The following is a 15,624-nucleotide window of genomic DNA, read 5'->3' on the forward strand; positions in this document are numbered from 1 at the left end:
GTTTTTCTGTTATCTTCAAGCTCAGTGAAAATCACATTTTAAGCTGGTTTTAAAAGATACTTTAAATATGAATTCTAAAACTAAAAATAAGTTAGAAATTGAATAATGGACAGAACTTGAAAATCATTTTATGCTGTATCCCTCTATACATAATTAAACAGGTAGCTGTTATTGGTGCTCTTAGCACCTTTTCCAAATGCTTACTATTTTTTTTACAAGTTTGTCTAAATTACACTGTCAATAAAACTGACTGTGAAGGTTCTTTACAAATATGATTGAACATGATCATATTGTCACTATGTTGTTATTATAATGGTTTGCATATATTTATATTTTAAATATATAAATAGGCACACATGTATATGTGTTTATTTTAGAGGCTGTCATGTGGTTAGACTAATTATAAAAGAACTGAAGCCTTAAGGATTTCAGAAATAAAATTTAAGATGTGTATGTTGCTATCTAAGAAATAAAAATAATTTTTTTCATCTTGCTCCTTCCCACCCCATATAGAGTAAGGAACTGCAAGAATGTTTGATTTTAAACTAAAATAATCCATACCTTTCTAACACATCAAGAGTGAAATGGTCCAAACAAGATGACTGTCAGAACAGATAATTTTAAATCCTAAGCACCTTGGCAGCATCCCTTTAATTTTTCCATTCTCATTTGCTATCTAACCTCACCGTGTATTGTGCAGGCACCAGTTGTGTTTTATTCTGGATACTGCTATATATTTTACTGCAGTAACCGTTCTGTGCCTTAGCTGCTCATGTATCATTTCCCCATCCCAGGCCACAATAGATTGAGGGGTAGGTTATAGGTAGTTTCTTCTCTTTATAAAACTTTGTAGTGTAGTTTTCAGGTAAAGTTGGAACAAAGTGGGAGTAATGATTTTTTCCCAGTCAGAGGAAGAATGCTGTAATCCTTTCTAAATATATCGTGTTTAATTGACTACACTTGAATTACGCTTTTTTCAGGACTTGTATTTCTTTCAACAGTTGTGGAGAAAAAGTGTCAAAATACTCCCACGAATCTGTAGGACTATTTAATACTTCATTAAAGTTAATCAGCATTAAACACGAAATAATATGTCTCTTTCCCTACTTACTACCAATAATGCTTTTTCCATCTGTATTTTCAGTTCCCTCATATTGAGGCTATGTCATTTATGTGGATCACTTTCTTTTCTTCTTGTCACTTCTTTCCTAGTGCACATGCTTTGTTGTATGTCTACTTTTTCTTGTGCTGGCTTCTACAACTCCGTTGCCAGTTTCACTTAAAAGAGAACCATTTTTCCGAGCATGCTGGCTTGAGTAACTGGGCTAGTTGTAATTGTTTAAAAAAAAAATGTTACTCAGGTCAATAATCAATACAATGATCTTGGACAGCTTTTTAGCTTTACACCAGAATGACATAGTAAAAATGTCAAAATACCCACAAGCCCACCGGTAAGTATATGGAGAAGTTTGAACCTTTTTGGCAGTTGTTGGAGCTACTTAGCAGAACATATATCTAGAAAGCAATGTATTTTACAATTGTATGCATCTTCATTGTTGTGGGAAGCACAAATCAGTGACATTTTAAGCAAAGAGTCAGTAATTATGTCAGAAGTTTTAAAACTTATTTACATTTAGTATGCACTTGATACTTGCTTGGGTGCCTGTATACTGTGTAAAACTGTCATGAAACAAAGGCAAATCATCATAAATAACTCATTTTGTACCTGTTCGGGTACTGTTTTCTGCAGAAAATCAATTTCAGAATATGAACCAATATCCACTGAATTTTCCACAATAATAGTATTGATAATAAAAAAGAACTTCATTGAAGAGAAAAGCAAATCAAAAGCATAAAAGTCTCATACAGTAAGAAACTGCAGAAATGGATCAAATATTTGACAGGAAGTTTAATATGTACGTAAGTAGAGGCTGACAGGAACATGCTGTGTGTGTCAAAGGTTCCAGTGATGGAAAACGGAAACATAGTGCTCACTGACCACAGCATGAGCCTTGACACACATTGTAAATAACCCAAAGATATACGACTACATTAAGCAGTAGACTGGTGTATTAACAGCAGTAAATCTAGAACAGCAGAAATGGTTGGCATATAGGACTTCTGATTAATATTTGTAAGAGACTCATAAGAGTGTTGGAGACATTTCAAACTGTACTTCTTACAATACTGTTAGAGTTTCCTTTTCTCTTTCAGAGTCGCATATGTGGATACTGGTCTTACCACAATCAAGCTAAAAGCTGAAGACTCTTGTGGTCGACAGCATCTCATCACTCTGAAGTTAAATGCAAAGGTGAATTTACGTGGGAGAAAATAGTTTAATGCTTCCTTGAAATAAATGGATTTTTGTTAATTCATAAGGATTTTAGAGAGTTGGTTTGTTAATATTTCTGTTCTGCAAGATAATGGTGGGGGGAGTTTTGAGCATTTTTTTATAGAGAGTTTTCAGACTTTAACTATATTTAAAATTAATATTGCATGATGTTATCTGAAAGAACCTTTTCATATGAAACTGTGCATCACATGAAAAACACTATGATATTGCATTTATGTTACTGGATTACAGACAAAGCCATCTAGGAGACTTTCATTCATTATCACTCCACCCAGAGACTATGCATATAACAAGAATTAGAGGTGTTGGGTTGCTTCTTTAGCAAGTCTCACTGTTAAAAAGAGTTATGAAAAACTGACTACAGAAGTGAGTTCCTTATGTTAAAAAAATTTTCTTTTTAGTCTAAATAATTGACTGATTTTTACAGTGCTTGCAAAGCAAACTCATGCCATGTGCAGAACCAGAAAAAATGTAATTTTTCTTGGTACATAGAACTGAACTCATTGCAATGTTTCTTCATAGAATTTCTCATTACAAGGAACAAATTTCATATCAGAAACTATGAGTATCCAGGCTGTATGGTGACAATTGTATGGTGATACCTGTTGTCTTCAGAAAATCAGTCTAGGGGAGAAAGTGGATCCAAAAATGTCTAAATGCTGTTGTTTGGGACGATCCTTGGTCCGTCATCTGGAGTAATAATCTTGCAGGGATGAGGAGTGGGCATGGTATTGTAAGATTAAATTTCACCTTCCCAGACATCCTATATTCCTTTAAATACCAGCAGTTTTTTAGTTTTACATAATATAAACCAATGTTACCTTGGAGGGGAAAAAGGAGCCTCTGGAAAAAGTACTGTTTGGGAATTGAGGTTGCTAAAGTGGGTTTTAAAAAAAGGAGTGAAACTATCCTGCATGCAGAGTAATGAATGCATAATTAATTTGCTAATCAGCCCATTATTAAATACATTGATGGAAAAAATAAATCAGGAGGTACAATTATGGTCAATTTAATGTGTGAGGAGAGGAACCAGATTGTTTTGTAATTGTTTATAAGGGAGCTGCTATCCCATACTTAGTGTGATACTAGAAATTAAGTGCAGCCTGTTGTCCCTAAGTTTTTTCTTGATTTTATGGCAGCTGAAGTAAAGTATTTTAGCTATTTGGAAGTATAAAAGTGCAGAAAAAAATACAGTGCAATCCCCATTTTTACCAAGCAGCTGTCATGGTCAAACACTATTATGTTTATGCATTGGTTGGTTCTGTTTTGCCTTAACTTATCACTGTACTGTAAGAGGAATTGAGATTACCATTTTCTGTTCTGTTCTTGAAAAAACTTGTGTGTGTTCTTTATAGTAATAAAATACCTGAACTTGAGACTCCTGATAGCAGAAGAAACCACTGTCTAACAACTGCAGATAGAGTGTAATAAAGAGACTAGATTATCCAACTTGTCTGTTGTAACAACTAATCACCAATCTTTTCTTCTTTTTCCCCAAGTGATTGTTATGATGAAGGATCAATTGCTTGTCCTTTTTAAACCATGTCTGGCATTTAAACTTGCCACAAGGGAAAATCTATATGTGAAACGTGGTTTTGGTGACATGGGGATTTGATTTTCCTTCGTATACATATCTAATACATTTGAAAAGACTTAGCTGAAGTATTTTTTGAAAGGATTTCTTTTGATAAGCATACTTTTATCAAAGAAGGTTCTTTTTGTTATTCTGTTTCTTAGATTAAGATGAGAGCTAAAACTCTCCTCCCCAGAATATGTTGCTGGCTCTTGTCTGTATTCTGGCAGATTGGTTTGTTCAGCGTTGTCCTCATGGATGCCATACAGTGAAATGAGTTTATGAACCTGCTGACAATGTTTTCAGGATGAAAGTCTTCAATAAGTGATTCAGTAAATTATTTTTTAATAAGGTTATCATGTGTATACAGATAATCCCCTAAATGTTCCTTTGCTGTCATTCTTAATGGTTTGGATGTGTTTTGAGGACTTTTCCTTAATGCTTTGTCAAATGTTTCCACCTGTTATCCTTGTCTTAATGTGCTTTGTGTTAGGAATTGTCCTTTCAAAAAACTTGCTTTCTATAAAATGCATTTGTAAAGTGCCTAGGGAACTTGGGGCAGTCAGTTTAAACCTGGAAGAATTGAGAACAGTCGTATCATAGTTAGGTATGTTAGCCAAATCATGTGCTACACAATTTTGACTTTTGTAAATGATTAGGCTTAAACTTCATAAGAGGATTTATTGTTTAATGCTCAGATTACATTTTGTGAAATAGTTTGCTGATTTATTTGGTTGAAAATGCCTGGTCCAGAAATCTTTATCCATTCACAATTTAAATAAATGACTGGAGAAGTTTTCTGAAAACAAAGCATGCATTTTTGCAAGTGTAAAACCAAATACATTGTGTTTTAGTTATCAGATTTCATTTTGTATTGCATGAGAAATGGATTGGGTGCATGCTCTTTCAGAATCCAAGAATTCAAATAGGCCACTGCAAGGATTTCCATGCCATGTAGTAAATAAGATGATCTGGTAATTATCTGAATGATTTGGCAAGGGTTATGAAAATACTTTTTCTAGCTAAAGTTAGCTGCATGCTCAAAAATACAATATAAATATTTTGTTTAATAATTGCTTAAATGGTTCTAAAGAATAATAGGATGATTTCTGACATATGCATTTGACTGTAACTGTCATGACGTGATGTCATTGATGAGCCACATTAAACATTATGTACATATGCAAGAATCATTGTTTCATGTGCAATTAGGTGCACAGTACAATATTGTGCTCTTAAAGAAAATTTGACTAAAATGCAGGCAAAAAGTGCTGTAGGTTTTTTGGTTTGGGGTTTTTTTAGAGTAACATAAAGTTAGTAGAATCTGTTTGCAAGCACTTTGTCAAAGGCACCCTACAAAAGACTGCATAAAATGAATTTACTTACCAAGCAAGTAAACACATAATTGGCTAGTGCTGCTGGGATTTAAATGAGGTAGTACTAAAACCAGTCCTACGGAAAAAATTTTCTGCCTTTGTTCTAGGCATACTTTTATATATTGAAAACAATTTTATTTCTAAGCAAGCATTGAAGTATTTCATGAAAAAGAATACCTACGCTACAAAACCACTAACACTGCAATGCCTACAATACAAGAACAGTAACACTACAGTAAAAGAAACTGTAACAGCGTTTGTGGATATGCATTTCCAAGTTGTAACCACTTCCTGTCCAAATTAGTTGTTTTGTTTCTCTTACTCTGTCACAGTTATTTAACTTCTATGATGCCAATTTGATTAAATAATAAAGCACAAGATATCCAAGTTGTAGGATTTGTTTTCAGAAGGTGGATACCTAACAGAAACCACAAATAAAGGCAAATTAAAAGCATGGTTAAACAAATGTCTATGAAACCCGTAAATCTACTAGATTATTATTATTAAAATCAAAGCAATGAAGAATGGATGCTCTTGGGAAGCTATGTCTCATTTTTGCTCTTTGCCATAGAGAACATTTTGAAACAGATTACTGTGGAATTAGATTTTACATAAAATAAAGACACATTTTAAAAATGCTGATAAATTGATTGCCAGATGTCTGATAGATAAGGACAGTGTCTATGTCTAGAGGTTTACTTTGCATGGAGAATGGCTATGGGAAGCAGCACAGTTAAACTTTGCCTCTTTGTCTTAACTCTCTTTAATTCTGTGAGGAACCTGGGACTTTTTTTCATATGTCTCCCCAAATAAGATTCTCTGTAATATTTTCTTGTGTTGGCAGTTGATGCAATACTAATACAATTTCTCTAAAACTGCTGTGTACATCATTGGTGAATTTGAAAGGCTGCACAGGCCTAAAGCAGGCCACTTCTCAGGTGAATAAAATTTTGGATAGGTTCTCTTAGGAAGGACACAGTTTATTTGTAAATAGATGTTTATTTCCTTTGCTACTTTATTTTTCAGAAAATACCAGGGTTTTTTCCACAGATTTCATACTGGGTGCTGAACAGCAATAGATTTACTAATGTAGTGAATAGTCAGTGGTTAGTTGTGGAGTTATCAAACCTCTTATAGCTTCAGTTTTCTTAATACAGCTATTTTTTTCTTTTCCTCATTGATTCCTTTTAATTTGGGGCAGAGAGTTGTTTTAATTTTGAGTGTATGTTCATCTCTTTCTAAATAATTATGCACTTAGTCTGATTACTTTCAGTTTCAAAACAAAAAATATTGCCAGTAGAAAAAATATTCTAGCTTAAATGAAAATGAGTTTTTGACTCGTGAAAGGGTTGTGTTTTTCTTTTTAAACTTTCCTATCCAGTATAGGTAATTGAGGAGAATTTGTTTTTTTAATATTTGATGCTTTCTGCCTTAAATTCTTTTTTTCATGTGTCTTGGTGAACACTGAACACAGAAAACTGTGATTCTCCTGCCTTTACTAAGTAAACTGATATATAAAAATTGTTTACATGTAGATTTCTTCTTTGAATAATAATTAACATTCGTAACTATTTCTGAAAATGCTTTACATACTGTTTCCTCTAAGAGCCAAGTTCTCAAGATGCTCAAAGTGCTCATATTTCATTATCATATTTGGCAGCTGTGTATCAGTGTGACTTTAAATCGCTTTTAAAAAAAATAAAACCTGTTTTTTCCTTCCCTCCCTCAGTATCCAACAGACCCACCGGATTGCCTTGTGGATTTTCCTGTTCAGTTTGCTATTTCTTGGATGCCACAGGTAAACTGCTGTACTATTCATCTTTTTTAATAACTTAGATACATATGCAATATGTAAGTGGTAGTGAGGGGCTGGACTTCATTATTTAACTCCAGCTTCTTTCCCTGTGTGCATTTTACTTTTATTCATGTTTATGTAAATCTAATAATACTGAACTCCATATTCGTTATTATAGCACTTTAAATATTTCCCTTGCCGTATAGATATACCTTGCATGTCGTATGATTTGCACTCATACTGGCTGTTTTTTTCTTAAGCAGATCATACAGCTGAAATATCTTTAGGAATGACATTGGGAAAATGGATGCACAAGAAACTGTTGTGTTAGAAAAGAAGCACCCTTTAAAGTTGACAGACATTAAAAAAAAGGCAGTCCCCCAGTTTCTTATCCTATATAGTTTTCGTAACATAATAAACTTTTTCAGCTGCAATCAAAAGAACAACAGGAAGGTACTTAATAGAAACCTGATTTCGTAGTTTAACTGATACTGTTAATATAAAGAACCAAAAGCCACTGTCTTTTTTTAAGGTCTCTTGCATGATTTCATGTATCTTTTTTTCTTAATAGAGCATGTGTACTTGATTAAATGGATTTAAATGTGACCACTTAGAGTAAGTGAATTTGAATTATCTCTAGAAAATAGTTGATATTTAATGCCATTTAATTCAGGAAAATAGATATTACATAAATGATTGCATTTCATAATTCTAACTCTCGCGAGGATTTCTACCCATCAATAAAGCATGTCTTTATGGTACTAAATTTACGTAGGGAACATGGCTGAAAGGTTGCATCAGAATAATTTTAAGACGGGCACATAATTTTGACTGCAAAGCTCAAGGTTCTGTGTGTCACCTCAGATCGTCTAACATGAGAGCTTGAGGAAATAACTGCAAGAATGGACCACTGCAAATGAAAAATATATTTAGTTTCACATGTAATTTTAGGTTTTGATTCGCTGGTATGGTTTGGAACAATTTAAACAGATATTGTTTTTCCTTTAAATGATACTGGATTCCATACACTACAGGAAGGATTTCAAGTACAGTTTCTAACCTCAAACTTTATACATACTTTTAATAGTATTTTATGAATTTTAAAGCCTTGCAATTTATGTTGCCTCAAATTAACAACATTTCAAATATCCTTGACAGTCATTTCTTCTCTATGTTTACTGTTAGTAATGTTAAAGCTACTAGCTGGGCTTACGTTTTAATGAAATGTTCTTGAAAAACATGATATAAAGCAGCCTTAAAGCTTAAAGCAGCGAATATATTAATAATGACACTACAACCAAGTAAAAAATTAATGTTAAAAATATAACATTCTAATGCTTGAGATCGTAAAATCTTTTTACAATTAGAATTACCTATAGACTATTTGAAAACATGAACAACAGATGTTTGTATGTAACTGAAGACCCTGTTTTGAAATTATGAGATACTAATTCTAGCTGCAGATGGCCTGCTATAATACTGAATCAAATACCAGCAACCTGTGCATTGTGCTGATAGAAATGCTTTAGTAGTGCTCTCTTTTTTGAAAATTGACCTTATCTGTGTTGGTGACATGAACTTAACACTTCGGGAAAAAAATTTGTGTAGTAATTGTGTAAATTGTGTCTGTTTTCAAAATGCATGGAAATCATTGCAATGAGCAGTCTTCACACCATGGTAAAATAAGAGTTAAGCTTTGATAATGCTGAAACAAACACCACTCATAGCAGAATTTAGCAGGTTCTCAAGTGGTTGAAAATTTTGATTCCTAAAAGGGAAAAAGAACATGCTATGCCTATTTTCTAGCAAAATAGCGTGAAGTTTTGATACTGATATGTCTTAAATGTCATTATTTGTTGGTCCTCTTTAATGTAAAAACTGACAAGGCTTAACTAAAATTATGCAATTGCACTATTAGAATATAAACTCCTATGAAGGAATATATAAATGGATTTCAGGTAATTTATTTTTTTTTCCCACTCCCTCCTTGTGTGTGGTTTTCCCTATTTCAGGTTCTTTTCAGTGCTTGTGGACTTTAAACTTGAAGGGTTGTTGGGTGATTGTGGTTTTTTGGTGTTTTTTGGTGTTTTTTTCCCCTCCGTATAATAATAGACATGGCTTTATGGCATCCATATTAAAAATGGGTAATTTTCCTTATGGTCCCTGTCTTCCTGCTGGGTTGATAATGTTTTGATGTATTTTTCTTTTGCTCTGATGAGAGGTCTGCCGCTGCTGCTCTGACATATTCATTTGGATGAATAATTATAACTTGCACAATGTCAAGCTGAAGATGGTAGGGTTTTGTGCGTCATGACAAGCCTAGTAGCCAGTGCAGGTGTCTCACAGCATGATCAGCAACAGCCAGTGTATTCTGGCTCAGAGGAGACATTTTAGAGTAGTAAGAAATCAGCACCAAGGGCAATGCTGCTGCTGCTGTTAAGTGCCATATAAATGCAGAGTGCTTCTCAATGACAAGTGCAAGAACATTTACTTATTTCATTTATATTCTTTTTCTAAACAACCAGATAAATGTGCTCCACATTTTAGCATACACTGTAAGCATGGTTCTGCAGTTTCTGTGCATCTATATACTGCTGCCCTCAAATCAGAGTATTGTTTCTGTACTGACCACTGCCCACCTGGTTGGCTACATGAAGGTCATGAGAGTGGGAACTGATGACTAATGAGGTCATGCAGCCAGCCAACAATGAAACAGTAACACAAGGTACAGAAGGTATAGTGGTATGGATGAGATTATTCTTTGGTTATTTTGATGAAAACACAGTAAAATGCATCATAATTGTGCTTTTTCTTAGCAAAGGAGCTTCTCAGACATCAGCTTTATATACATCTATAAATGCAAAAAGCGGAGATGTTTGACAAGACACTTTATAAAGATTTCAGAGTGCCGTGTCTCAGTTTGATTTGTGCTAAGGAGGGGGGAAATTGTTAAAACTTCTGCTCGTGGGATATAAAGAGTTTCCAAACTCTTTCTAAAGAATCATAAATTATTTAGGTGATACAGGTGATCCGTTTTCCATCCAACAACGGTTCACTTTATTAAGTTGTATTTTGTCTATGAATTCATAAAGGGCAATCATGTAACAGCACCTATATTTGAGACTCTGCAGTTGTTGTAATGTTGGATAAGCCTATTTTGTGTTAGGAAGAATCTTAGCAAAAAAGTCTCAGAATAAAGATCACATTTTTCTCTTTTTTAAAAAATAAATTTTAATAAATTGTGCTGTATTTACCTTAATTAGAACATTCTTGCTACCATTTGATTAGTCTTTAGTTCATCCAGGATTTGGAGCAGGTGTTTGAAACTTGGCAGAATAGGCATATAGCACTTCTTAAGAGGTACTGAAAGGTTTCATGGATTTTATGGGAGGAGCAGACTCAAGACTTTATTTTTCCGAGCCTCTATGGCTCTAGAAATAAGAGCCAGGAGTAGAATGACTTTTATTCCGTTCCTTGTCATTTCTTTAATTGAAGGAAACAGTGTATGGGCAATAGGGGTAAACTTGGGAAAGTGTTTGAATTCGAACAAAGTGAAAAAAAGAAGGAAAGAACTGGCTTGAGGAGCTACCAGTGGTGAGATGGAGATGAGAGTGCAGAGGACAGAAATGGAAACAAAAATGTTGCAAAACTACAGGAGACTCCTGGTAGAAGAGAAGGTACGTTCCTCTCAGAGACAGAAAGTTCCAGAATCTCTGATTTTCACCGACCAAGATGCATGCTTCGTCTCCTACCCGTTGTTGAAATCAGTAGAGACACATACAGTCTGATGGCACAAAGGTAACATTTGCGTCAAAATTTTCTAAAACTGCTGGGGAATCATCGAAGTTCATATGTTTACGTGTCTGTTTTCCTGTAAAATAACCAATTTAATTCAGTCTCTACAAACTCCTGTTTTCAGAAGTTAAGATCACGGAATCACAGCCCTCCAAATTAACATTAAATTGCTGTTCAGTCTAAAAGACTGCACTGGTATAGCTTGTATCAGATTTTTGCCTCACAGAGCCTGGGACTTTGAGGCTAAATATATATGCTTTGTTGAAAGAGAAAATTGTCTGTGCTGAGAGTCTCTTACAGTGCCTTTTCACAAGTCATTGCTAATTGTATTCTTTGTTTTCTACACTCACAACTTGAAATTTGAAAAATCTGGAGGAGTGTTGAGTGTTTAAAGCTATGACTGTGGTCACGGGCAGTGATGGTCTAATAAAAACAGTCCTCTCAAGGACAGATGAAGGCCTCTCAAGCTGAGTATTCCAAACTTACATTTTCTCAGTGTCCTATTTTTCCATATGAAAACTTGGAATGAGGCTATCTAATCTGAAAACCCGTTTTGACGATAAACTCAATAATGATTTTGGGCTGCTCAGTTGCTGTGGTGGTCATCAGAGAGAGCTGAAGGGAATGGGGTCATTAAATCCTGCAGCATATCTCTGTCAAACACTTAGCAAGCGCCCACTTGAAAGTAATGAGGTGCCCTGGGACCACAGGGCTTTCTCAGGACCTCAGTGCTGCAATGGAGAGGAAGCCGGCTCCAGCTGCTGATTTTGTATGAATTCACAATTCGTTTGTCCTTTGGCCCACTCTAGCTCTAGGTATCTTGTACAGCGATCACAGTGTAGATAACAATAGTTAATATCTTACGCTGTTTTGCTAGTCTAAACCCATAAAACTTCTTTGACCTTTTCTAACAGTAGACTCTCCATTTCTCATCTTGGAAACTTCTTCTTTGGCCCAGCTATGGTTGGTTGGTTTGGTAATGTCTGGCCACAACCACGCACAGTGTTTCGGCTTGGACCACAGCCTCACTAGCGCCGTCTGCACTGACTTCAATGATTCCCGGTCAGCCTGGGGATCGGGGCGCACAGCAGCAGAGGGATCACTTCCCAGCCCGTGCAATAGACGTCAGTGATCCCGTGGTGGGGGGACACCTGCATTAGGTCTTGTGACTATTCTAGCACAAGTATTTCCTCACCTCTGCTAGCTAGTCATTGCTACTCATATGGGCAGCTGATGTCAGTGTCCTCAGGAGTTACAAATGAAATGCAAGGTTGATATTATACATTAAAAATATCTTCATTCTGTTTTAAGTTGTTGTGAAAGAATAAACTGCCACAATGCGCTTTGTTTTTATAATGGATGTTTTGCCTGATGAACATGGAAACCTAACAGATACAAACGATGGAGTAACCAGTTTGGTTTTGCTAGTAGTTTTTAGAGTCAGGTTGGCAGCCAGTAATGATATCCTGAATTATGAATATCTTATTTTCCAAAGAATATTTGACATATTTCTTACAAATTCTAATGCGTTTGTACAAAAGTTACCAAGAAACAAAGAGTTTGTGTTGTCTGACATTAGTAACAAGTATCGTGGTGTAGTGTAGACAAAAAAAAAGCATGATAGCAGTCTTTTCTAAAAGAGTGTTGGGCAATGACCAAAAATTAGTTGGTTAATCAAATAAAAAGGAATGTTATAGTTTTCATGGTTTGCACGACAAGCATATGTGATCTATTTAAATAGCTATAGATGCTTTTATATATATAGCAGGAGACAGCTGGCAACATCAATGAAGCATGCAAATAAAATCAAATGAACAGTGCATTAAAAAAAAAGATTTAACTACCTTTTTAAGGAACATCATCGAAAAATTACAATTAGTATTAAAATTAATTGGATTTTAAAACTTATCTGTGGGTTATAATCCCTTGATGTTTCTTTTTTGTAGTGAAACCCTTTGAATTCCCAGAAGATAAAGATAGAAATGATTATTAGAGGATTTATCTGTATGTGATATAGAAAAATGTAAAAAATCAAAATGGAAAGCAACTGTTGCAAGTACCAGAAAATTACGCTATTAATTTAAGTGTCATCAGAGCACAAAAGATCACATTTCAGGACTGTGTGAAAATTATTAAAATACTGGAAATAATAGTACTTAAGATGAAGATATTATACTCTAAGACGTGGTTAAGTGACTGACACTATTATATCACTTCAGGTATTATAAAAGTAACAAAATGCTTTTAAAGATAATAAGCGTTACATTTTGAGATTGGCAGTATTCACACTTTTCTGCTTAAGTGCTTTCCTACTTTAATATAATTTAATAACAGCAGGAAAAAATGTAGCATTTTATTTCTAAACTACACCGTTTCTTTCTAAAATACGTATGCATAAAATATAAAAACTTATTACATATAAACTTAATATTTTTTCATCTGAGAATGTTCGTATAGTGTGCTTCTTTTCGTCCAGGTGAGAAAGGAAGAACTTAACTACTAAAGATTAAAGGAAATTGTTCCATGTGTATTTTGTGTTATTTATAGAAAAATACCTCTTTAAGAACTAAACATTTAATTTGCTTTTTCTTTTTGACCTCAAGAATTTGTTCCCAGGCCAGAAGATATCCGAAATCTGGCCCTTGTTACATCGTTTTTGTTTTAAAAAATGTACTTTACCATCTCTTTATCAGAATTGAAGAAGTTTTGTCAGTTCTCTCCTATCCTTCCTGCTTTTTACTAATACATTTAATTGTTCAGCTGTGTTCTGTGTAAACAATTTTAAAATATCCTTTGGTGCTCCCAGACAATTCTTTTCTACTCGTGACTTTCCCACTACCAAACAATTTGAGAAGACAAGTTATTTGGGAAGAGTTTCTGTTCAAAACACTTCCCCCCACTCTTGATCTCCCTTCCCTGCCACCTCTGCGTAGTTCCTTGACACCTTCACTTTTTCCCTGTCATAGCTTCATCTCTCGCCATGAAGCCACATTCTGACAAGCCATGTTTTGATGGGTCCTTCTTCTACTGGTCTGTTCATTCCTCCACGGGTCCCATCTGACAGCAGGCTCAAAACCCGTATGGGGTGTTACTGCAAACAGAACTCATCTCTTTCCTCCTCCTGCCTTCACCTCCTTTCGGCTCCCTACTGGGCATCTGCACTTGGAAAGGTGTTGACTGTTGAGTGTTTTCTCTACTTGAAGGAGTCTTTCCCTGCAGAAATAGTTACTTCCTTTGTGCTCTCTGATGATTTTAAAAGGACTGCTTTTGCATTGCCGTTCGGTATATTGTCCTGTGTAATGAAAGATTTTTCTGATTCCATCTAATCCACTCTCAAATATTGAAATCCCTTGAGTGTAATCCTCTGATTATTAGATGGTTTCTCCTTCTCTTACTGTATTTACATGGCTTGAAATCTAATGTTAAGTACCTGTTTTTATACTGCTTAATTTTGAGGTAATTATGACATTGTTAGGCTGTATTTCTTAGAGTCTTTAAAAAATAAATAAGCTACTTTAGTTACGTGGGTATTTCTGCATATTTGTGTTTGGTACCACTGCCATGTTGCTCAGCTGAAGAAGACACAAAATATCAGAATGTTAGAAGTTTAATAGCAGATAATGATTATTTTTACTTTAATTTTACAGTAGTTTGTTAGAAGATACAATGCAAATTAGTAGTTGTTATCGGTTTCCAGAAAAGTTTTCTGAGAAGGAGTATAAGACACTATCAAACCCAGATATGATGCACGTGTATCACAACACATTAGAACTACCAGGGTTAGTTAAGTACTCAGGATACAGCCATTCTTGTGTTGTTTCATTTAAAAAAAGATGAGGTTTAACATCTTATGCTAGCATGATACAGCTGGATACTTACTGGATTTTAACACTTCTTAAGTTACCTACGGTTTGTTTTTTAAATATCCTATATGGCTGTAGGTGGAAACTATATGAAGTTTGTTTAAATTTCTTCTTTTCTTAGAACTCCTTAGTAGACATTTATAATCAGTTCCTGGCAGCATTAGAATCACTGAAAGAATTCTGGGATGCTATGGATGAAATTGATGGGAAGACATGGGTGCTTGAGCCAGAGAATCATACACGAAGCACTACAACAAGAAGAATCGCAATAGGTATGGCAAGATTTGAAAGAATACAGTGGATGTGAGAAGTAAAACTCAGGGTGCTGTTTTGATTTGCTTATCAGATGGCGCTTGTTAGAGTTAGGAAAATGGAAGGTAGCACTTAAAATCAGCAAGACACAACTCTCTTATTTTGTGTATTAAAAAAAAACCACCTTCCACAGAATACTGAACCTGTTTAGGAAATTACTTACAACTTTATAGTGTTACATAGAATTACAGTTTCTGCAGGAAATTACTGTGTATTTGTAAATTATGAACATGTAACTGTCAAAAACTGAGGACTGGCATGATAACTAGCAAAATCAGTATTTGTAAAAAATCAGCATAGATGAAGCCCTTATCTCATTCACAAATTCCAGACTTTTTTAACAGACTATTACTTTAGATTGATCCTGTCTTGGAAGAGTGAAAGGAATATTAGAGTGCAGTCAAAAAGGAGAAAAGTGGGTTAAAAGACGCAGTGGAAAGGACAAAGAAATAAGAGAAGAGAGGAAATTAGAGGCTTACAGTGTTAGCCGTCTTAAAAAGTACCTTAATTCATATGCTGATGTCTGGCACTTTAAGGTCTTAATATATATAGGAGTC

The 15,624-nt window shown here is 34.7% G+C and overlaps 1 protein-coding gene across 3 annotated transcripts in view; it reads left to right on the forward strand.

Moving 5' to 3' along the window:
* The window catches only part of FANCL (FA complementation group L), a 34,835-nt gene that overhangs the window by 15,156 nt on the left and 4,055 nt on the right, over window positions 1-15,624 (forward strand). For all 3 annotated transcript variants that reach the window (XM_075413575.1, XM_075413577.1, XM_075413576.1), the window contains exons 6-8: window positions 2,215-2,311; window positions 7,032-7,100; window positions 14,877-15,027. In XM_075413575.1, coding sequence (XP_075269690.1) covers window positions 2,215-2,311; window positions 7,032-7,100; window positions 14,877-15,027 — 317 coding nt within the window. The remainder of the gene's footprint in view (window positions 1-2,214; window positions 2,312-7,031; window positions 7,101-14,876; window positions 15,028-15,624) is intronic.

Source organism: Opisthocomus hoazin, chromosome 2 (genome assembly GCF_030867145.1).
Source record: "Opisthocomus hoazin isolate bOpiHoa1 chromosome 2, bOpiHoa1.hap1, whole genome shotgun sequence".
In the NCBI taxonomy this organism is placed as follows: domain Eukaryota; kingdom Metazoa; phylum Chordata; class Aves; order Opisthocomiformes; family Opisthocomidae; genus Opisthocomus; species Opisthocomus hoazin.